Below are 19,475 nucleotides of genomic sequence, written 5' to 3' on the forward strand. Positions count from 1 at the left end.
TTATGTATCATTTCGTTTGGCAAAATACCAGATATCACTGTGGGATGACTTCATACATACAGCATGATTACATTCTGGCAACATATATCCTGGATCCTAGTCAGGCGAAGGGCCCTCGGGGCTAACTACACAGTCTTACAGGGGAAAGGAACACAGTGCATACTTTAATGTATATTTATTTAACAGTACACTTTGAGGCCATGTTACAAAGCCATGAACAGTCAAGAAGGTACTAAAAATTGTGTTTTCTTGATGGTTAATTCCTCCATTTATTTTTTTATTTTTTTAAGATTTATATTAGGAAAGACAGGGGATTACATGCAGCAAAAGGCACGGCCAGTTTTGAACCTGTGCCGTTGCGATCGGGACTGAGCCACATCATTTCGCTTGTATAAAAGAAACCACAATAACATTGATAAAAATAAATCGAAAAGCACAGAAGTAGAATGGGTTGTCATTTGTGCGCTGTGTTAATTGAAGCTTCGAATAGTGAACCCATTTCCAATACACATGGCTCAGAAAGCCCCGTTTTGTCATCACTCCTATCTAAGCAACCCTCTTGGAAACTGAATGTTGGTTTGTCTCGAGATCACTTCACTTTTCAAGACAGTTTTGACTGACTCCACCTTTGATCAGCTGTCCTTCAGCTGAATGTGCACAAAAAGGGTCACATTACAATGTTATCACAATACAACATGGCAAACGTGGGCAATGGGCAGATGTGGAAGAGAGACGTCAGCATTTGAGTTAGCAGTAAGGGAAGTGAGCAATGGCTACAAGATATGGATGCGTTTTTTGGCAAAGAAGCTCTTTGATCACATTACCACTGTGAGACAAAAAATACTGATAGCACCTCTTTATGTCCAGTATTTATTTAGTTCACTGCAGTACATGTTGCTTTAGCAGACTGTCTTTAGTGGACAGTACAAGTTACACTGGCACCATCTCAAAAGCATATGCACTGTAGTGCACAAAATATTAGACACAAAGGTGAGACTGTGATCAGTCTTCTCTTTGCACAGTGGAAAGATGATCAAAGAGTTTATTTGCCTAAAAGTTGGTATATTCGTTTCAGGGTTAGGCAGGAGGTCAAGTTAGGGACAAGATGAAGAGAGAGATGGTGGTAAGAATGGACAGATCAGTCTCATTCTGTTGATCATCACATGCCATAGAAAAGTTCTGAAATAGAAAAGGAAGGTCAATTTAGAGCTGTACATCATTTATACAGATTTTCCCCACTTTTATCAGATGGTTAGTAAGTACGCATTTTTGCCTTCTGAAATCGTGGTTTGAGGAGTTGTACTATTTGTGCAAACAGTGCCTGTTTTATACAGTATATCTAATTAGGCAGATGCCCCTCCACTTTTCACCCCTTTTAAAAGTCAAAATTTAGTAAAAATCGAATATTTAATCTTCAATCTCTCAATCTTTTCAATCTAATATTTAATTAAAGAAGTAAAATAACTGCTCTGTCTACATTTAGATAGCATAGTTGCATTTGGATTGCTGCACCCCCTTTCCAACCCAAGTGGTATATTCCAATCTGCGCTAAAAATAGACGATGGGACGATGGGATCGTAAACGGAGTGACAGCAGCATAATTGTTTGACAGCTAACATTGCACAATTTATGGGCAAAAAAAAGAAAGAAAGAAAGAAAAAAAAAAAACACAGCACAGGTGTGTTTCTCTGAAGACCTTAACTGTGTAACCGGCAGAGGTCGAAGGCAAAAAGTTACTAACGTTTAGCTAGCTAGCTAACTGTTGTTTTTTTAGAGTAGCTAGCTTTAGGTTGGCTAACGTTACATTTTCTGTTGTGTGCCTAATGTCTCTGTCTTTCTCTCTGAAACTGTTTAACATTTAGCAAACTATCAAGCAAAGCTAAAGTGAGATGTTTTCAACAGATTACTGAAGATGATAGCCTACTGCCAACACCAAGCTGCAGCCAGCTCTAAAAGGTAAAAAAAAAAGTATGTATTATCAGCTTTTGAACAGACTTTTGCAATTACCAGCAACAATAAGGATATATCAGTCAAATTATTTGAAATGATGTGTCAATTTTCAAACAATAATTTATGTCTGGTCCATTTTTAAACTTGTGTAACACCACTGCAGGATGACAATATGCAAACATCGTCAGTCCTGAAAACCCTCAGGTCTAACTAGTAGGAGGATACTTGAATGTGATAATTGTTCATTATTGATTTGATATGACCAATAATTAAAATAAACTGTAAAACATATTTTATAATTATTATAATCTTAATAATTTAATGTTGTTTATTGATATTTTAAGGACTTCAGATCCATGGAGAACTTTTTACACTTTTATGTCTGGCACACAATGTCATCTGGATGTTTCACTGCGGCCTATCTAGTAAAAGTTACTGCTGTAATTTCCCCCACTCTTTAGTTGAAATAGGCTGCTGGTCACTAATCAAATCAGCTTTGCTACGAGCTGTTGAGCTGATGAGAAGTGGAAAGTATTGTATGTCTCTGAACATTAGCTTTTCACATGGCATTAAACGCTCCCATAAATCCAGAATAATAACTTGTGGCTATATAATTTGACTGTGCATTTGTATACTTTAAGTACAGTATGTTCATAGTATGTACTATTCAATTCTCACCTGACTGGATTGTACACCTCAGGGTCTAAATAGATGTTAGACAGCTAATCAAGTTCTTACAGTTGATTAAGATGGAAAGAAGGGAATGTACAGACACCACCAAACACAGAAAGTACACTCTATCTTGAATATGTATATATGCCCAGAGGATCACCCTGAGGATGAGGAGATTTTCATATATGACAGTGTGTATTAGGCCTTTTTTTTTTTTTTTTTTTTCTCTTTAATCTTGTGCCCTCACTTGACTGCATCAAGGCAATGGTTGTCAAATGTGGGGTTAGGGGACCTACAGAGGTCTTTGAAAGGATTCCAAGAAAGCAAAATGAGAAATAGCTTAATTTCACTATTATTTCTTTCATTTGAAGATAGGACAATCATATATAGGAATGTGTATTTTGATCATAGGTGTCACTCTCCCTGCTGTTAGCTGCCTACCTGCAGTATAAACGGTTTTGGATTTGCTCTATCCTTGTATCTAAGTGCCGACTGCTGGCTGGACTGCTTCTGTACATGTCACACACTAAACTCAGTAGAAAAGGATGATACTTTTACTCAGCAGATCTGTAGGGTTCGACTTCCTGCTCTGCTAGGTCAGTCTAGTTATTACTAAAACATTTGTTAGCAAAAATATTTTTTTGTCAGCATAGATTAACTACTGCAGTTGCAGAGCCATAGGTTCCTAACACCAGACTCCTTGATGAATACGTCCTGTGCCGTGGAGAAAATAACTGGCTTCCTTACTCCAGTCCCAGTATTCAGTTTGGATTATGGCTGTTTCACGTCATTTCCTCTGTGGATATGTTTGTTTTGTCTCTGCAGGGTGGTCAGGACTAGACTGAGCTATGTGCGTGTGTAATTGACAGGCAGTAGGTAGCGGTGAGAGTTTGGAGAGCCTGAAAACAGAGGCAGAGGCTATACAGAGGCCTGATCTTCTCTCAGACCATTTGAATTACTGAGAAGGTGTTATGAAATTTTCGCCAAATAATACAAAAAGAAAGAAAAGAATACAAAAATAATACAAAATTCAGCTTTAAGTGATGTGCATCTCTCAGGCTCTGTCCCATACTCAGGGTGAGTCTTGAGACTGTTGGCATCGGCGCCAGTTTAACAAATTAATAAACAAAATAATTTACTGACCCCTATTATGTACAGTACCACGCCATTTTAAAGCTCTGAATGCAAACATCAGTAATCTATAAAAAAGCACAAGAAGTAAATGTAACCTCCCACAAATGATACAGGCACCCATTGGGCCAATCAGTAACAAGATGCATCTTCCCTCCAGATTTCATAAAAATTGGACCAGTGGTGCAGCAGTTATGGCCTTTCAGCATGTGAAATTTTGACCGTAACACCAGAACACATTGCCAAAATGCATCATCTCTTCAAATTTCCCAAAATAGGACCAGTGGTGTCTGATATATCACCTGGGATATCACCTTTGATGGACAGATGGACAGATGGACAGACACAGCCCTGTCCATAGTTCCACTCCTGATTCTATCACATTGGAGGGAAAAAAACTACTGGTCTGATATTGACGAAACTTGGAAGGATAATGCATTTTTCCTCTGTGTTCTGGCATTTAAAACATTACACTGATTGGCCTGATGGAGGCACTATAATTAAAGGTCAAAATTTGATTTGGAACTTTGAGATGCATTCACTATTACACAACAAGTCAGATTTTGATGAAACTTGGAGGGATAATGCGTTTTCTTTACTGTTACTTTACTGTTTACCTTGCTTCTGCTTTGACTTCAAGAGGATCCTCCCTGCTGGCAGTTCTGTGAATGTAACCTCCGGTCCTGCTGGTGTTGAGTTTATCATTGACAAAGTTCATATGTAGGATATGTAGGACTCTGATAAGATGATGATGATGATTGCAAGTAAAACACATTATGAGTTAGTTTAAAGTTATGTGACATCTCAAGGCCTTTTGTCGACCTTTCAAGATAGAATCATCATAATTGAACAATGAATTTAAGTTAGCAAAATTTTTACTTAATTAAATGTATGGTGTTTCGGAATAAGACATTTCCAATTGAATGACGGTCCCTAAGAATGTGCTCTTATTTGATTCACTTTTAAAATTGAACGTAAACAAGCAAAAATGCTACATTATATGTGAATTTTGTTATATGTGAAGCTTGTTTTTTCTTTGTAAGCTCGATTGTTTTTTTTTAACATTTGTCAAAGAATGAAAGAAAGGAAGACAGAGGAGTGAAACCTCTGATTTTTTATATTTTTATATTATATATTTACACATATATATATTGAAATTTTTGTCACTAAATTACTTTAACTGTGTCAGTAAGATACATGTATTGAAAATGAAATGCTGTTGCACCAGCTGCAGTTGTTTTTAAGCTGCTTTATTATACTGTAGCTATTGTTATGTTAGTGCCCTACAGTTGTATGAATCACTAAGTCCTATCTGCATTCTTGGACACCCTTTTTATAGCATGTCCGCCTCTCACACACATGCTCCCTCTCTCTCTTTCACACACACACACACACACACACATTTTGGTTGATAACATTATCTGAAGGGGTTGGGGTGTGCTAGCGTGTGTGTGTGTGTGTGTGTGTATGTATGGATAAGGTCACATGGCACTGGCAGCCCAAGAAATGTGACCTATCCATGGTGGTGCAGCTGTCATTTCAAAGCTGGGGGGGGGGGGGGGGGGGGGGCAGGGGGGTAGTTTAACGAAGGAAGAGACAAGAGAGAGAGAGGAGGTAGAGAACAACACAAAACGGAGAGAGCACAAAAAGGAGAATAGAGTGCCTGAGTGACATTAAAGCCAACACTGGGCATTAGAGAAGGAATCTCTCTCTCTTTCGCTCTCTCTCTCTCCCTCTCTCTCTCTCTCTCTCTCTCTCTCCCTCCCTCTCTCTCCCTCTCTCTCTCTGACCCCTCCTCAGTAGGGTGAAAGCAGACCCCAGAGCTGTTGAAAGGGACGGTGCTGGTGGCTGCTAATGCTACATGATCTAGGCTGGACTTACACCTAGAGCCCGGGCGCGCTAAAGGACACACAGAGACGCAGGCTTTAGTAATTGATTTGAGATGAAACATTTTGCTCCATGGATCTCGTTACCTCAGCTGGGACTTTGCGAGGATGTCCAGAGAGATTCCTTTCGGCTTTCAGGGCAAAAGTGAAGTAAGTTACATTTCTCTCTGTTGTCGGGGAAATTCTGTTTTTGGATGAGAATTATGTGTGGGTTGCTATATCATGAAGCACAGTAAAATTCATGATTTTGTAACATATCAGTATTACTTAAAAACAGTCTGATTCAAAATCAGATAATGACCTATTCAAATGAAATTTTCATGACATAACGTAATTTTGGCGTTCCATTTATTGCTATTTCGAATACTTCTGTACTTAACTGTCTTTCTTACTATCACCTCAACTGAGCTAATGAACTTGACCTGCAAACGTATACATAACATAACTGTGATGTCAATCTGATTACTGTAATCTGGTCAACGCAGTCCCAGATGCTACAGCCCGGGTCAGAAGTCCTCTGTAGTCCCTGTGAGCCTGGGGATATCTAAACCAATGGAGGATTTCAAAAGAGGCCTCAAGTAATTGCAGCTCACCTCAAGAAGGCAGTCACTTTGAGTCCCCCCCCCCCCTCAATAACTTGTCAAAAACCATGAGTTCAGCCCAACCGCCAAGCACAAAAAAGATGGCAGAAGGCCCAGGATCCAGCCCCAGTCTCGACATCCCGTCCAAGAGGGCGAAAGTTGGCGAAAACCCAGCTTTAACAGAAGAATCCTCGCCGCCAGTTTTCATCCGTAAGCTCCGCAAGGCAGCAGTGGGCACAGGGTGTGATATCCGCCTCAGGGTGTCGGTGGCAGGATTTCCAAAGCCTTCGTTGGCCTGGTACCACAACGATGAGCTCCTTCCTCGGTCAGAAGCCCAGGACTCGGGGGGACTGTGGATACGGGACTGCCACACCACCGACGCTGGCCTGTATACCTGCGTGGCCACCAATGAGCTGGGGGAGGCGAGCAGCAGTGCCGTCTTGGCCATTATAGATCTTGGTGAAGGTAATTACAAATAAACTGAGATTTACTCTCTCTTTAGCAGGAAGACAAATGTTTTGCCAAGGTAAAAGTAAGAGACTGACAATGAATCCTCAAGTCGTGGTTGCAAGTATAATCATGTAAAAGACACAGTAACAACACTTTAGGGCCCCAAAGTACCAAAAAACTCTGTGTGACAGCTCTCAAGCCAGAATATGCATGACATGGGATTTTAGATTAGATTTCAGCTTCAAATGTTCTTTTATAAAGGTGGATGTTAAACAGTAGTTTCTTTAACATTTAAAAAAAAATAAAGACATTTTGTTGCATTACCCAGATGCCACCCAAATGGACTGATTACCTAACTACACTGATCTTGCATTTCCCATTGTTTAGAGCAGTGGTTCTCAAACTGGGGGTTGGGACCCCCAAGGGATCGTCAGATAATGTTGGGGGTCACGAGATGATTTATGGAACAGACAAAAAACATATTTCTTCTACACAAATTTATTATCGTGTGATTTTTCTGAATATTCTCTCATTTTTGATTTTTTCTTGTGAAACACTGAATAGCTTTCAGCCTCAAAGTCTCCACTGATAATCAAATGAAACAACCTGAAAATGGAAAATAATTTTTTGGCTTAACTGTTCACCACTCCGCATATGCAGCCTGTGATGGGGGTCGCGAGCAGGCATTGCTTCGTTTTAAGGGGTCACAAGCTGAAAAGTTTGAGAACCACATGGTTTAATTAGAGAATATTGGTTGGACCAAGATCTGATGGTAAAATTAGAGGACAGTTATAGAATTGATGGTTTCTTCTGTAACCAGTATAATATTTCTGTCAAGTGCACAAGTTCAAATCTATGAACACTAATTGGCATTCTCAACAGAGTGCCTAGGATAATACACTCTGCCTTTTATCATTACTTCATCCCATGAAACATCATCCCTTTCAATGACAGTTCACCCAGACAGAACTAGATCCAAGCTGGCCTCTGTGTTTTAAGCATTAGACAGTAACGCTGTGTCTCATGTCTGTGGAGAAGGATTGGGAGACAGTTAAAATTAGCTTGTGGATGTAAATAGAGACTCAAATTGGGAGTGGGGGTGGAAGTGTCACCTGCCATTGCTTTCTATTAGCTACACAGCTGAACCCATCAACTCTTGAACCTTGCGGGTGATTGTTGTGTTTGCTGAGCTGAAGAAGCTCTTCTTCGGGGCACCTGGTAAGAATGGGGCTGCCATTTTTACTCGGAGGATATGTTGCATTTAATGCAAGTCCTGAAGCACGGACAATTCCAACTAATGACCTGGGAAATCTCCTGGCGTTCAAGCCATTAAAACAGAAAAACATTACATTGGCTACAGCTGTGAATACAATTAAGGCTGGTAGCAAGGGCCTATAGGCTACTGCTGGAAGATCAAAGCTTGTGGTCGACATCTATTTGCAGTCATGTACCTATATTAATCCTTTTGTTGTATGATGTTGACTTTATTACCCAAGTGCAAACAGCATTACCTGGAATTTGCATGCATGTAGTTAGTGCCGCAGGGCAGTCAGTTAGAACATGGTTTCCATATCCATTTTGGAGCAGCCGAATGTGGACAAAGCGGGACAAAGATTAAGAGGTAATAATCTGATTATCTCTGTGTTTCAAGACAGTTCAGCAGAATATCACTGCTGTAGAGGTTCTGTAACACTTCTGTAACACTTCTAAAATTAGAAAGCTTTGGGGGGATAGCTATGCTCAGGGTGGTAGTTCTGTCGGCATAAATTCACATAGCAAAGCTGCAGCCTGAGAGAGATGAATTGGCCTTTTGAAAGGCTTCAGTAGGAGCAGCTCTTGTCTCCTCTTTCTCATCATCTGGCTCAAAGCTTCATTCTCAGTACAGTATGTCATTTCCTCACTCACTCACTCCTACTGTAAGCATATTCTTTGCATTTTCTTTGTTAATATATTTCACTATCTTCTTTATCACTTTATATCCTCCTTTTTTGTGATTTGCGATACACCACTATTGATCCCTGAAGGAAAAAATTGTCTTTTCTTTACCCTGTAACATTCCACCATGGGTCGGCCTCTTTATACTAAGAACTACTTGACTCGACTACTATGAAAGACCAGTTTGACCATCCAAACCTTGCTCAGTCCAATGGGAGGAGATTGAGAATTCAGATTGCAGAGGCACCCTGTCTTTGTCTCTTTGTCACTTTCAATTCCTGAGTGTCCTACATGTTATCTCCTCAGGCTGAGCCTAAGTCTAAATCTGCACTTATCTCAACTGCTACCCCTACATTCTTTGCATGACCCCCTTCTCTATTCCTCATTTTGTCCCTTCTTTCCCTGTTTATCCCTTCACCTCTGCCTTACAGAGATAATGATAGCATTTGTCAGTGCGGCTTCTGTGGCTTTTTTAAGCTCACCTCTTCTGCTGCCTCAGTAACTGACTCTAGCCTGAGCAGTTACCAGGCCCGCATAAGCTCCTGCACTAACCCTCACCCAGCCCTGGTACACAGCAAAACACTTTAACTGCTTATTTACTATAGTATTGAGGTTCAATATCTCATTTTTCTTAAGAAGAGACTTAAGAAGTAAAAAAAACTGGCGAGATAATTTCACTTATTTCCAGTGCAAATCAACTTGATTCAAGAAAGTTCTTGAAGCGCTGGAAACAAGTAAAATTGTCTCAATACTCTTCACTTTTAGGTATGATCGATCTGTTAAATATGATCAATCTGTGACGTTTAATACATTCCGGGAGTTATTTTGTGATGAAGTGTTGTAATTTACTTTTCTGGTGTGCCCACTTTACCTCAACCTGCCTCGTCTACTCAAAGGTGGGCGTATGGGTAAATACATATAGCTAGTAGCTAGCCAACTAGTTTGTGAACATTGGGGTGTGTCTGTGATCACGGCGGCACTTCTTAATGAAAACGTTACATGTATTGTGGCTGCATTGCATTCTGGTCTATTGAGGCTACTGTTGGTGGAGAAATTGGTCTCTGTGCCTCTTCTACAATTAATTTCTCCCTGCATGATTGTTGAACGTTGGTGTACAATGGTGAGTGTAGAAAGAAACCCTTGCTCTTTGATTCTGATGAAACAAAACCTAACGTTTACCAATGATGTTTTACATAGCTGAAAATGTTCACTCCATTGTAGCTTTTGGAAATATTTCATTGTGATGTCACATCGTCTACGTTTGGCTGGTTATCTGTGGGAATAAGAAAAATATATCACCAAACAACAAATAGCCAATACCGCCAATAGCGTTTTAACAGTATTTGTAACACTGTACAGTGTATGGTAAAGTTTTCCTTTAAGGCCGACTATAAGACTTAAGTGATACATTGTAATGAGACATTTTTGCACTGCACCCAGGCCCAGTCCTGCTATCAGCTCTGTCCCCTGTCACCAAGCCCCGAGCCGCAGCCTGAGCTTCAGTATCAGCACTGATACCCAAACCCCAGACCTACTCTTAGCACCAGCATCACGGTTACCAACACCCATGCGAACGCTTAAAATGACGTGTAGATTGATTTGTAGGCCGGGCATACCACACAGCACTGGAGCGTCTTGTTTAGTTATCCACCACCCTGCTCCAGCCTTGTCAATAACACAAGTCTTACACCACAACTACACCTGGATGCTTTGCTCTCCAATTGAAATTCATTTATCGCAAATGATGGCATCTATTACCACTGCATCATTGCACTACAGATGCATTACACTGTGTCAAAAATTGCAATGAATATTTATTGAAACCCCAAATTCTACCAAGCGGTGATTTTCTGCATTGTTTAGTGCCTAATGAGCAGAAATGATTTTATTAGTCATTTCCATAGCTGGCTCATCACTGGGATACTGCCAAAGCGCTAAATTACGATTTGCAAGAATGTTATTTCAAGAATAACATCGCATTTGGCCGTGTAACCACGCCTCATCAGTTTCACGTCATCCATTTGATCCTTGTGTAGAACTCTGAACATGGTTTACAGCAAGATCATTGTATTGTAGATTAGATTCGATCATAGCCTTACTGCCTTTGCCTGTAGAGAAAGTAGACAGTTGAGCTGACATGTCACCAACTCTCACACTATGATGAGGCATGCATGGTTCAGCTGTCATATCACTCAGCACCTCTCTCTCCCTCTCTCTCTCTCTCTCTCTCTCTCTCTCTCTCTCTCTCCCTCTCTCTCTCTCTCTCTCTCCCTCTTTTTTTTTTTTGCTCATCTCTCTTCAACCTGCTGTCAGGACCCTGCCTGTTCTCCTGTATCTGTTTTCTGACCTCTGTCTCCCTCTTATGTTTCTCTCTCTCTCCCTTTGTCTCTTTGCTTCTTTTCCTCCCTCCCTCCCTCCCTCTCTCTCTCTCTCTCTCTCTCTCTCTCTCTCTCTCCCTAACCTTTGCTAGATTCACTTCACTAAAAATGTATGTAACAGGGCTACTGGACAGTACAGATAACATGTTTTCTCCCATGTTTTCTCTTTTGCCTGTTCTCAGTGTCCTAGTGGTATTTCCTTTCTGACCTTTGTCTCCCTCTTGTGTGTGTGTGTGTGTGTGTGTGTCTCTCTCTCTCTCTCTCTCTCTCTCTCTCTCTCTCTCTCTCCCCCCCCCCCCTAACTTTTGCTAGATTCAATTTACTATCTGTATGTATCTAACAGGGCTACTGCACATCGCAAATAACATGTAACATTATTTTTTTCTCAACCTCTCTGTTGCCTGTTCTCTGGGTCCTAGCTGTTTTATTTCCTTTCTGACCTCTGTCTCCCTCTTACATCTCTCTCTCTCTCTCTCTCTCTCTCTCTCTCTCTCTCTCTCCTTGTGGTTATTTATGGCATGGTATGTGCCTGCCAGTGGCCTGGTGCACTAGTGATGTGTAGATACTGCCGGCCCCCTTCTCCTATTGCACCAGCAGACATCACAGGTAATTATAGCATCACCACGGTCAAGACGCGGCACTGTCACACTCAATCACTATCACCATGATGAAAGAGAGACGGGGAGGGCGTGTTGGGGGGACTGTGTGTGTGTGTGTGTGTGTGTGTTTGTGAATGCACAGGTGTATGTTTGTGAAGGTGTGTGTATGTGTATGTGCACATGTGCGTAGATGAGTTGTGAGCTTGTGTGCAGTTAGTATTAATGGCTGTAAACAATTTTACAGTGTTGATCAGTGAGTCAGACATGACTACGTGCATGACTGTCGCTTTAAGATATCAGCCTGAGAGATCAGACCAATCAGAAACCAGACCGGTGCTGTGTCACAAGTCTAGACTACTTTATTGACGTCACCCTCTGGCGTATAGGCTAGCTTTTGATTAACATACTGCCAGGCATCCAAAGGCAGACGCAACAGTTTGATGGAAGCTCCCAACAAGTGGCGCATCAGTCACCTGTGGTATTTTATTCTATTTTTATAAAGGGAGATCATAGTTGTATTCAGACCTAGTAGTATGATAGTCCCAAAGATGACCTGCAGTTATTCATAACCTAACATTTAAAAAGGTCTCTGCTGCTTCTTCCCTGAAGGCACTTGAATCCTTTCAAAGATAACATATCTATGAAAGATTGTGCTCATATTTGCATTTGTGTTGTGTAACTGACCAGTTAGTTTAGCTGAGGTAGATGCAGGAACATGTTCTACACTTGTTACAATTATGGGTCTGCCACTTGACTCAACCACAATGGCTGGATATATGAATTTATGAACATTTTAATTCCAAAATAACAAATGTGACATCTCCCTTTTTTCCCCAAAAAAATAAATAAAAATTACAAACTCAAAAAATGAAAGCAGATTATGGTACTTTTTAAGTATTCTTTAGTAACTTAACACTTTAACACACCATATATATATATATATATATATATTTATATATATATATATATGCTCGAGATATAAATATAAATAAATATATAAAATTCATTCACTCATATAAATTAGTTTTGCATTTAAAACTTAGATAAATCTTTCTTACAACCAGTAATATCACTTTTTTTCAAGTAGCTTGTATTCTTCAGTCATTCTGAATTGACTGATATAGTCAAAACGTCTCTATTCTTTGCCATTTTGTTTGCCTTGAAGGGAGGTCTACTGTAAGTACTGTAGTAGCACAACTTGCTCTACCATTTTGAGAAAAATCAATTCACTTATCATAAACAAACAGTTGGCTTTGTTAGCTAACTAACTGGCCACCGGGCATAATAAGCAAATAAATGGTGCTCATGTTAACATTTAACTATTTGCCACTAACGCTTTCTTCTGATAGAATATGTTAGCTATTATGCAAATGTTAGCTGTTATGCAAATCAGATGTGCTTACAATATGTCAGTGATGGTTACATTGAGCAACAAGCTGGCATTACCTATCACAGGCAAAATAATCAGTTATAATCAGTCAAAAATGGCACAGAAATTAACCATTTCTGTTGAATTCTTTTGAGACGGCCATTTATAAATGTAATCAGCTGTTCACAGCCGTTGTTGCCCAAAAGGTGTGGAGCTCCATTATGTCCACCAGAGGGTGCGTTACGTCACCTGAAAGTCATCTATACAGTGACAAAAAGACAAACTGACACATTAATAGACAGGGTTCAATCCTAACATTACTATAAAGGACAGACAGCTCTAAAAATAAACTTACAGTATGGTCAGCATTTGATATTTGTATGCATGAGGCAGTTGTATATCAGTCGTGGTGATCTATAATCACATACATATTTAGAGTCCGATAGACGCCAAGCTTGTTCTATACATACAGTCATACAGTTTGAACTTTATTTTTAACTCAAGCAAAGCTACAGTGTTATTTTCACCTCCAACTCCAAGGTTTATGAGCACCTCGCCGTCTGAAATAGATCGGCCTCACTTTAGCCAGTGTCCTAACTGTGTCATTGTCCCACACTGTATGTGTGGGACAATGTGTGTATTAATGTGTGTATGTGTGTATTAATGCTCTTTTACAACATGTCCGCCTTGCATTGCAGTAGCCAAACGCCTCTCAGTCCAAGCACAGTGACCCACACAGGACAGCAAAGGTCGTTTGTGTGCAGCAGTGTGTCTGTGTTTGTGAGTGTGTGTGTATGTGTGTGTGTGGGTGTAATCTCCAGCTATAACCAGGGGGCCAGGTTCTCTGTAGGGGGGTACAGAGGGAGAGTACAGTACAACAGGAGGGGGTGTACTATACCCCACTCGAAATAGACTGCTGGAGTTGGCAGTCAAAGTTAGGGAGGACGGGGGAAGACAGGGAGAGGGCAAGAAACAGAAACATGGGCTGAGGAAGATAGAACGTAAGGCTAGGGAACAGTTAAGGTCCAGCAGCCATCTTAGAGCGCACATCCTTGCCTGGCCAATACGGCCGCAATTCACGTCGGAGGACAAGCCATTTTAAAGACCTCACCTCAAGAGGAGATGTAACCGAGGAGAGTGGCCATGCTGGAGCCATTTTGAGGAAGATTCCCTCTCTTTGGCGAGGTGCTTCAACTGGAAAGCCTTGAGGAAAGAGCGCGATCTGAGTGGCTCTTCTTCTGTCGGGGTTTGAACATGAACTCGGAGGAGAAGTTCAGTTGGGGAGAAGTAGCCATCTAGTGGGTTTTCAAAGGAACACACAGGGGAAACGCGCCAAGCAAAAAGCCAAGAGCCATGATACGGAAGGAGCTGCTCGATGCACGGAAGGCTTTGAGAAATGTTGGGGACAGTGTGAGCGGGCCGAGGAAGAAGAAGAAGCTGAGAGGTGAGTGGGAGCTGGTATTAAAGAAAAAACAAAGGTACATTAACACATACACACCTTTACAAAATTAGTTGTTGGGGACTTAACAGCCGTGTATAAGCAGACACATATCTTAAAGGTGCAGCCAAAGTGGGACAGTTGTCATGAAAATCAAAACAAGGCAATGCACTTGTCCTTGTTTGGATTAATCTTGTCTCTCTTGTGTTGTCCTACCCTAATTAGCGTAGTTATTCATGGATACTATTTGTAGTCTCTTTATAAGAGTATGTGTGTAGCCTAAATAGATTTTGCAAAAGAATCTTATTCTCTTTAAGTTCTCTTTAAGATATAATACTACAAATATGGACGTGCATAGTTGCCCATAAACGCTCAAATCAGTTGTTTTCACTGTGAATTTCAAATGGATCCCATTTTAAACTACTTCAAGAAAATGGTGATGGAAATGACATCACTGCCCTATCCTTCTCACTCAAGTGGTAGCCTGGGACCAGCACATACAAACAGGTGTTCGTCCAAAAAAAGGCATCTTATGCGCCCGATCCCCCACTAATGAGGAAGCTATTCACAGAATTTCCCTTAAGGTAACACCCGAAATGTGAGAGGTTGCATTTAAAGGTGCTGTCGAGTGTCAACTCGGGACTGAAAAAATGAAATTTAAAAATACCTATATCCATCATTCTCTTTATTTTTTCAGGACGCAGTTGGGTCCTGCGAAACCCCAGGTGTTTGTGCCTCAAGCCCGTCTGTCTGTCTGCTCGGTCGCTGCGGTCACATGTTTGATGACTATTACAGGCCGTAGGCACAGAATAGCATTCCTGCTCTCGCCATTTCTTATCGAGTCAGTCTTGTCAGGACTGTGACTGACTTAAATAAGGCATACTGGAGCAGAGATAAACTGCAGTTGTTTGATGATTTCACATTCCCTAAATATTATGCTTGGGTGGAGATAAGGTACAATTAATTAGGTTGTATATCCCCATGAGGCGGCCGGGCTCTGAGGCAATATTTAAGGGCGGAGCCAACGCCATTTCCTCCAGTGTTTGGTCTGGCAGAGGGTGTGTTTGTGTTCCATCCCAGTGGTACACAGTCATTCACAGGGACCCTCGGGGATTTGGTCAGGATTAGGTGATAGGATTGGGTTGCAGTGTGACTGTCAACACTGGCCACTGCCATGTGGGATTTCCAAGCCACCTCGCCATGTGAACTGAATCGACACACCGCTGTTCACATTTGTCTCTAAAGGGTCTTGAACTAATCAGTGAAATCACCTGGTAGTAGTCTTTGGTTGGAGCAAAAACCTGCATACAATCGGCCCTCCATGGCACACAGTTGAATACCCGCCGTAGTCGATGCTCCATTCGAGAAGATGCAGACTAACTGTTATATTGTTTTTGTTATACGTTTTACTGCTTAGATTGCTTACTGTATTATTCTTAGATGAACATCAACCAGACATAAGCTAGCTCTAAGCAATCAAAGCAATTTCACTTTGAAGCTAAAGCAAAGTCTTCCCCTCATAAACCACAAAATGTAACTTTATTACTGTTCAAACCAGTTATAAACTAGCATTAAGGCATTAAGCCATCAGCACAAATTTTCTTGTCAGCTAAGCCAGTGCCTTCCCCAATTCCCACACACATTCAAATGTTACTATATGCTGGTTTTAATGAACAGATGTTGTTTTGCAAGTTTGTTTATTTTTTTATTTTTTGCAAGCCCAGTGCTTTCCCTCACAGAAAAATGATCAAGAATATTCAAAGTAACTGCGGAAAATATTATATATATATATATTTATATTATATATAATGCGTGATATAATATGGTAGATATGATATGACTAAAAAAAACAGCAACAATGTGATTAAGATGCAACAGCACCAGGGCCTGTTTTCTGTTGCAGAGAGATGATGCCAGGCTTGCTGCTGATAAAGCTGTACGCCTGGAGGCATCCATCAAGGCTGCTCCACAGAAAGCTGGCCCCTGTCACAAAATCAATGGGTGTCCGTGAAGTCCGCTCACTTTCTCATTGTTTTACGCTAATTAAACAGTACGCTCCAAATTGCGCCAGTCCAAATGTGTATCCCGAAGTCTGTTTAATTCTCATCCATAATTTCTCAATCTCACCTGCAAAGTGAGTGTCAAAGCCAGAGGAATATACCTGTCATGTCTTTAGTGCAGGAGTGTCAATGTAATGGAGACATTTAAACTTGACTTTTAAAAACAAATGTGTCTGTGTGTCTTGTTGGCACAGGCTTGTCTGGACCATGTGTTTAGATAAATAATGAGTTTAGGGTTGGTTTATGTCCAAGTTTGTATCTACTGTCGGTTTGACTAGTGTGGTTGAATAAGCTGCACTGCTAGGGACAATGTGGCCCTCTTGCACCATCAGGTTGAAAGGATCCATGATCCAGATTAAGACGATTGATTTGCCCCCATTTGAGGTAAATCAAATTACCTTTGGCCTCATGGCCTAATGGCAGATATTTTGTGTTACCCCACCTACAGATTGGCTGAAGCTGAATAGCTGTGGCTTTCAAGGGGTATAAAAGCCCAATCTCACAAGGGACATTTCCAAGCAGCATGAAATGAAAGCTCCACCACCTCATCTGACTTCTCATTGGACGACGGTCATGGAAGCTTGTGTTATGATGGGCTTATTGATCCTGGGTGTTTGAACTGTTACTTAGGGGGTGTATCCCGTATCACGCATAAAGCATTGGTATTGATTACTGCACTCTCTGTTGGACCGAATGCCTCTCACTGGTGATAGATGGAGGAGGGGAGCGAGGCGGGGGAGGGTGAAGAGAGGGAGGTTTGCTAAAATAACAATTGCGAATATCCATGCACAGCAAGCCACCGCAGTTAGGGATGTCTTTGGTGAAAAAGGGATTATTGACTTGAAATTATGCTGTAAAAGGGTAACAATCACATCATCACTGTCACAGTTAAATGGGGATAAAGAAGCTAATGATCAGATTCACGATCCACATTCACTGGGAATCTGGCTTTCACTGATTCATGGCAGTAATAAGTCTTGCATATTGATTCTGTTTCCAAGGCCATAAACAGTAACATGCCTCACTCAACACCGTTAAAAAGCACATTGTTCAGCAAAGCCAGGCAGCAGTCAAGTAAAAAAAAGAGCTGTGCTGAAATGTTAAAGAGGATTCTGGATGGTTAGCTCTTGACTTGGATCTGGGTCTGGCTGTAATTATTTTTAGATTCATGTGATGGATGAGGTGTAGGGAACACAGATGTGTCCGTGTGTCCGTGTGTGTGTGTGTGTGTGTGTGTGTGCGAGAGAGAGAGAGAGAGGGGGGGGTAGGAAGTAGTCGCACATTCTCGTCACGCTTCCCTTGCTCTCAACAAATAAGACATCCTTGAGGAGGGCAATCAGCATTTAGAAAGATTCCCTTTGTCTGAACTATATAGACATAAATATTCACACTAGATATTTTAGTGATATGAAAGTAAGTCAATAGTGGATCATTTTACCTTCATCAGGCAAACTTTTCTTCCAGTTGTGATTAAATGAAATGTGCCACACTTTGTATCCAACGCAACAAAACAAATGTATGAATTTGTGTCAAAGATGAGGCTTTTTTGCTAGGTTCTTTTGTGTTTTTAGACTAAATTGTGCAAAAGTCACGTTTATTTGTCCACCTATATGTTGTTACATGATGATAGGTTATGGATGAATTTGTAGTCCGAGGGGGGAGCTGCATTTTACCTACCAGTGCAAATAGCCCATGGCTACTTAAGGCTGCGATAACCTTGACCCTATACAGTGGGTGATCCTGGGAGACATGGAATATGGATGTATAATTGATGGCCTATGGGTGAGCAAGCTGTTCTGCTGACCTGACCATCCTTAGAGAGAGAAACAAAGAAAAAGGTGGAGAGGATAGAGTGAGAAGAAGAGGGAGCGCTTGGATTTAGGATTTCTTTTTGTTTGTTTTTAGGAGGGTGCGGTCAGGGGGGAGGGTGGGCACATGCGTGGTTTCTCAGGTAAACAGAATGGAGAAATATTTCACTCACTTTCTCCCGCTCTTCCTCATCCCCCCATCCTCTCTCAAGTCTAGCCATCTCTCCCTCTCTATCCTGATCTATGCCTCTCCCATTCTCTCTCTTTGCTGTCCTTCTCTTTGTTTCTTTGCTTCCTTTCCTCCTCTCTCTCTCTCTCTCTCTCTCTCTCTCCCTCCCCCTCCTTTCTCTAATCCCTCTGTCAAGTCTAGCCATCTCTTCCTCTCCCCTCTCCATCCTGATCTATGCCCACTCCCCCTCTCTTTCTCTCTCTCTCTCTCTCTGCTCCCCATCTCTCCTCTCTTTGTCTCTTTGCTTCCTTCCCCCTCTCGCTCCCGCTCTCTATCGCTGAACAACTCTCATCTCTCACTCACTCCTGCTGCTTGGAAAAAGAGACAAAATACTCTGCTGGAGCCAGTTGTTTTCTTCTTCAATTTTTTTCTTCCTCCTCCTCCTCCTCTTCTCCACACACTCATCACTGCTCCCCCCCTCCCCTTCCCGACTTCTCTCGCTCTGAGTAGGCTCTCGGCTGAGGCAGAAGGGGGGTTGAACCAGCTGAGAATTGCCTCTCTCTAGGCAGCGTCTACGTCAGCGAGGGACACTGTTCACATCAGCAGATACACACTCAGACACAAAGACACCTGGCTCTGGCTTATTTGCATCCTCTTTCTCTCTCTCTCTCTCTCTTTCTCCCTCTCTCTCTCTCTCTTTCTCCCTGTCTTGCTGCCAGACTGGAGAATAAATACACCCACGCACAAAAGACAGCCGAATCCCATTTTGAATCAGATATTTTGATGCCACACCCTGGGCTTTTTGGGGTTGTAGGAATGTTTTTGTGAGCTCGTGCCACAGGTAAATCTCGCACGCTTTGAGAGGAAGCACTACTTTACAGAGATGAAGAAAATCTGGTCCAAGAAGAGATTTCAGGTGAGTTTACTCCTTTCTGAACAAAAACGTATATATAATGATGCAATTTTTAAGCTATATCAGTATTCTTTCCCGTGGAGATTGTTTGCTTTTATAGTAGGTTTTTACATATTGGGATGCCTTGCCACACCCT

The 19,475-nt window shown here is 41.4% G+C and overlaps 1 protein-coding gene across 1 annotated transcript in view; it reads left to right on the forward strand.

Annotated features, from left to right (window-relative positions):
* The first annotated feature begins 6,321 nt into the window (after positions 1–6,321).
* The window catches only part of spega (striated muscle enriched protein kinase a), a 54,951-nt gene continuing 41,797 nt past the window's right edge, over positions 6,322–19,475 (forward strand). The window contains exon 1 of the mRNA XM_078291244.1: positions 6,322–6,685. Coding sequence (XP_078147370.1) covers positions 6,322–6,685 — 364 coding nt within the window. The remainder of the gene's footprint in view (positions 6,686–19,475) is intronic.

This window comes from Centroberyx gerrardi, chromosome 21 (genome assembly GCF_048128805.1).
Source record: "Centroberyx gerrardi isolate f3 chromosome 21, fCenGer3.hap1.cur.20231027, whole genome shotgun sequence".
NCBI classification, from domain to species: domain Eukaryota; kingdom Metazoa; phylum Chordata; class Actinopteri; order Beryciformes; family Berycidae; genus Centroberyx; species Centroberyx gerrardi.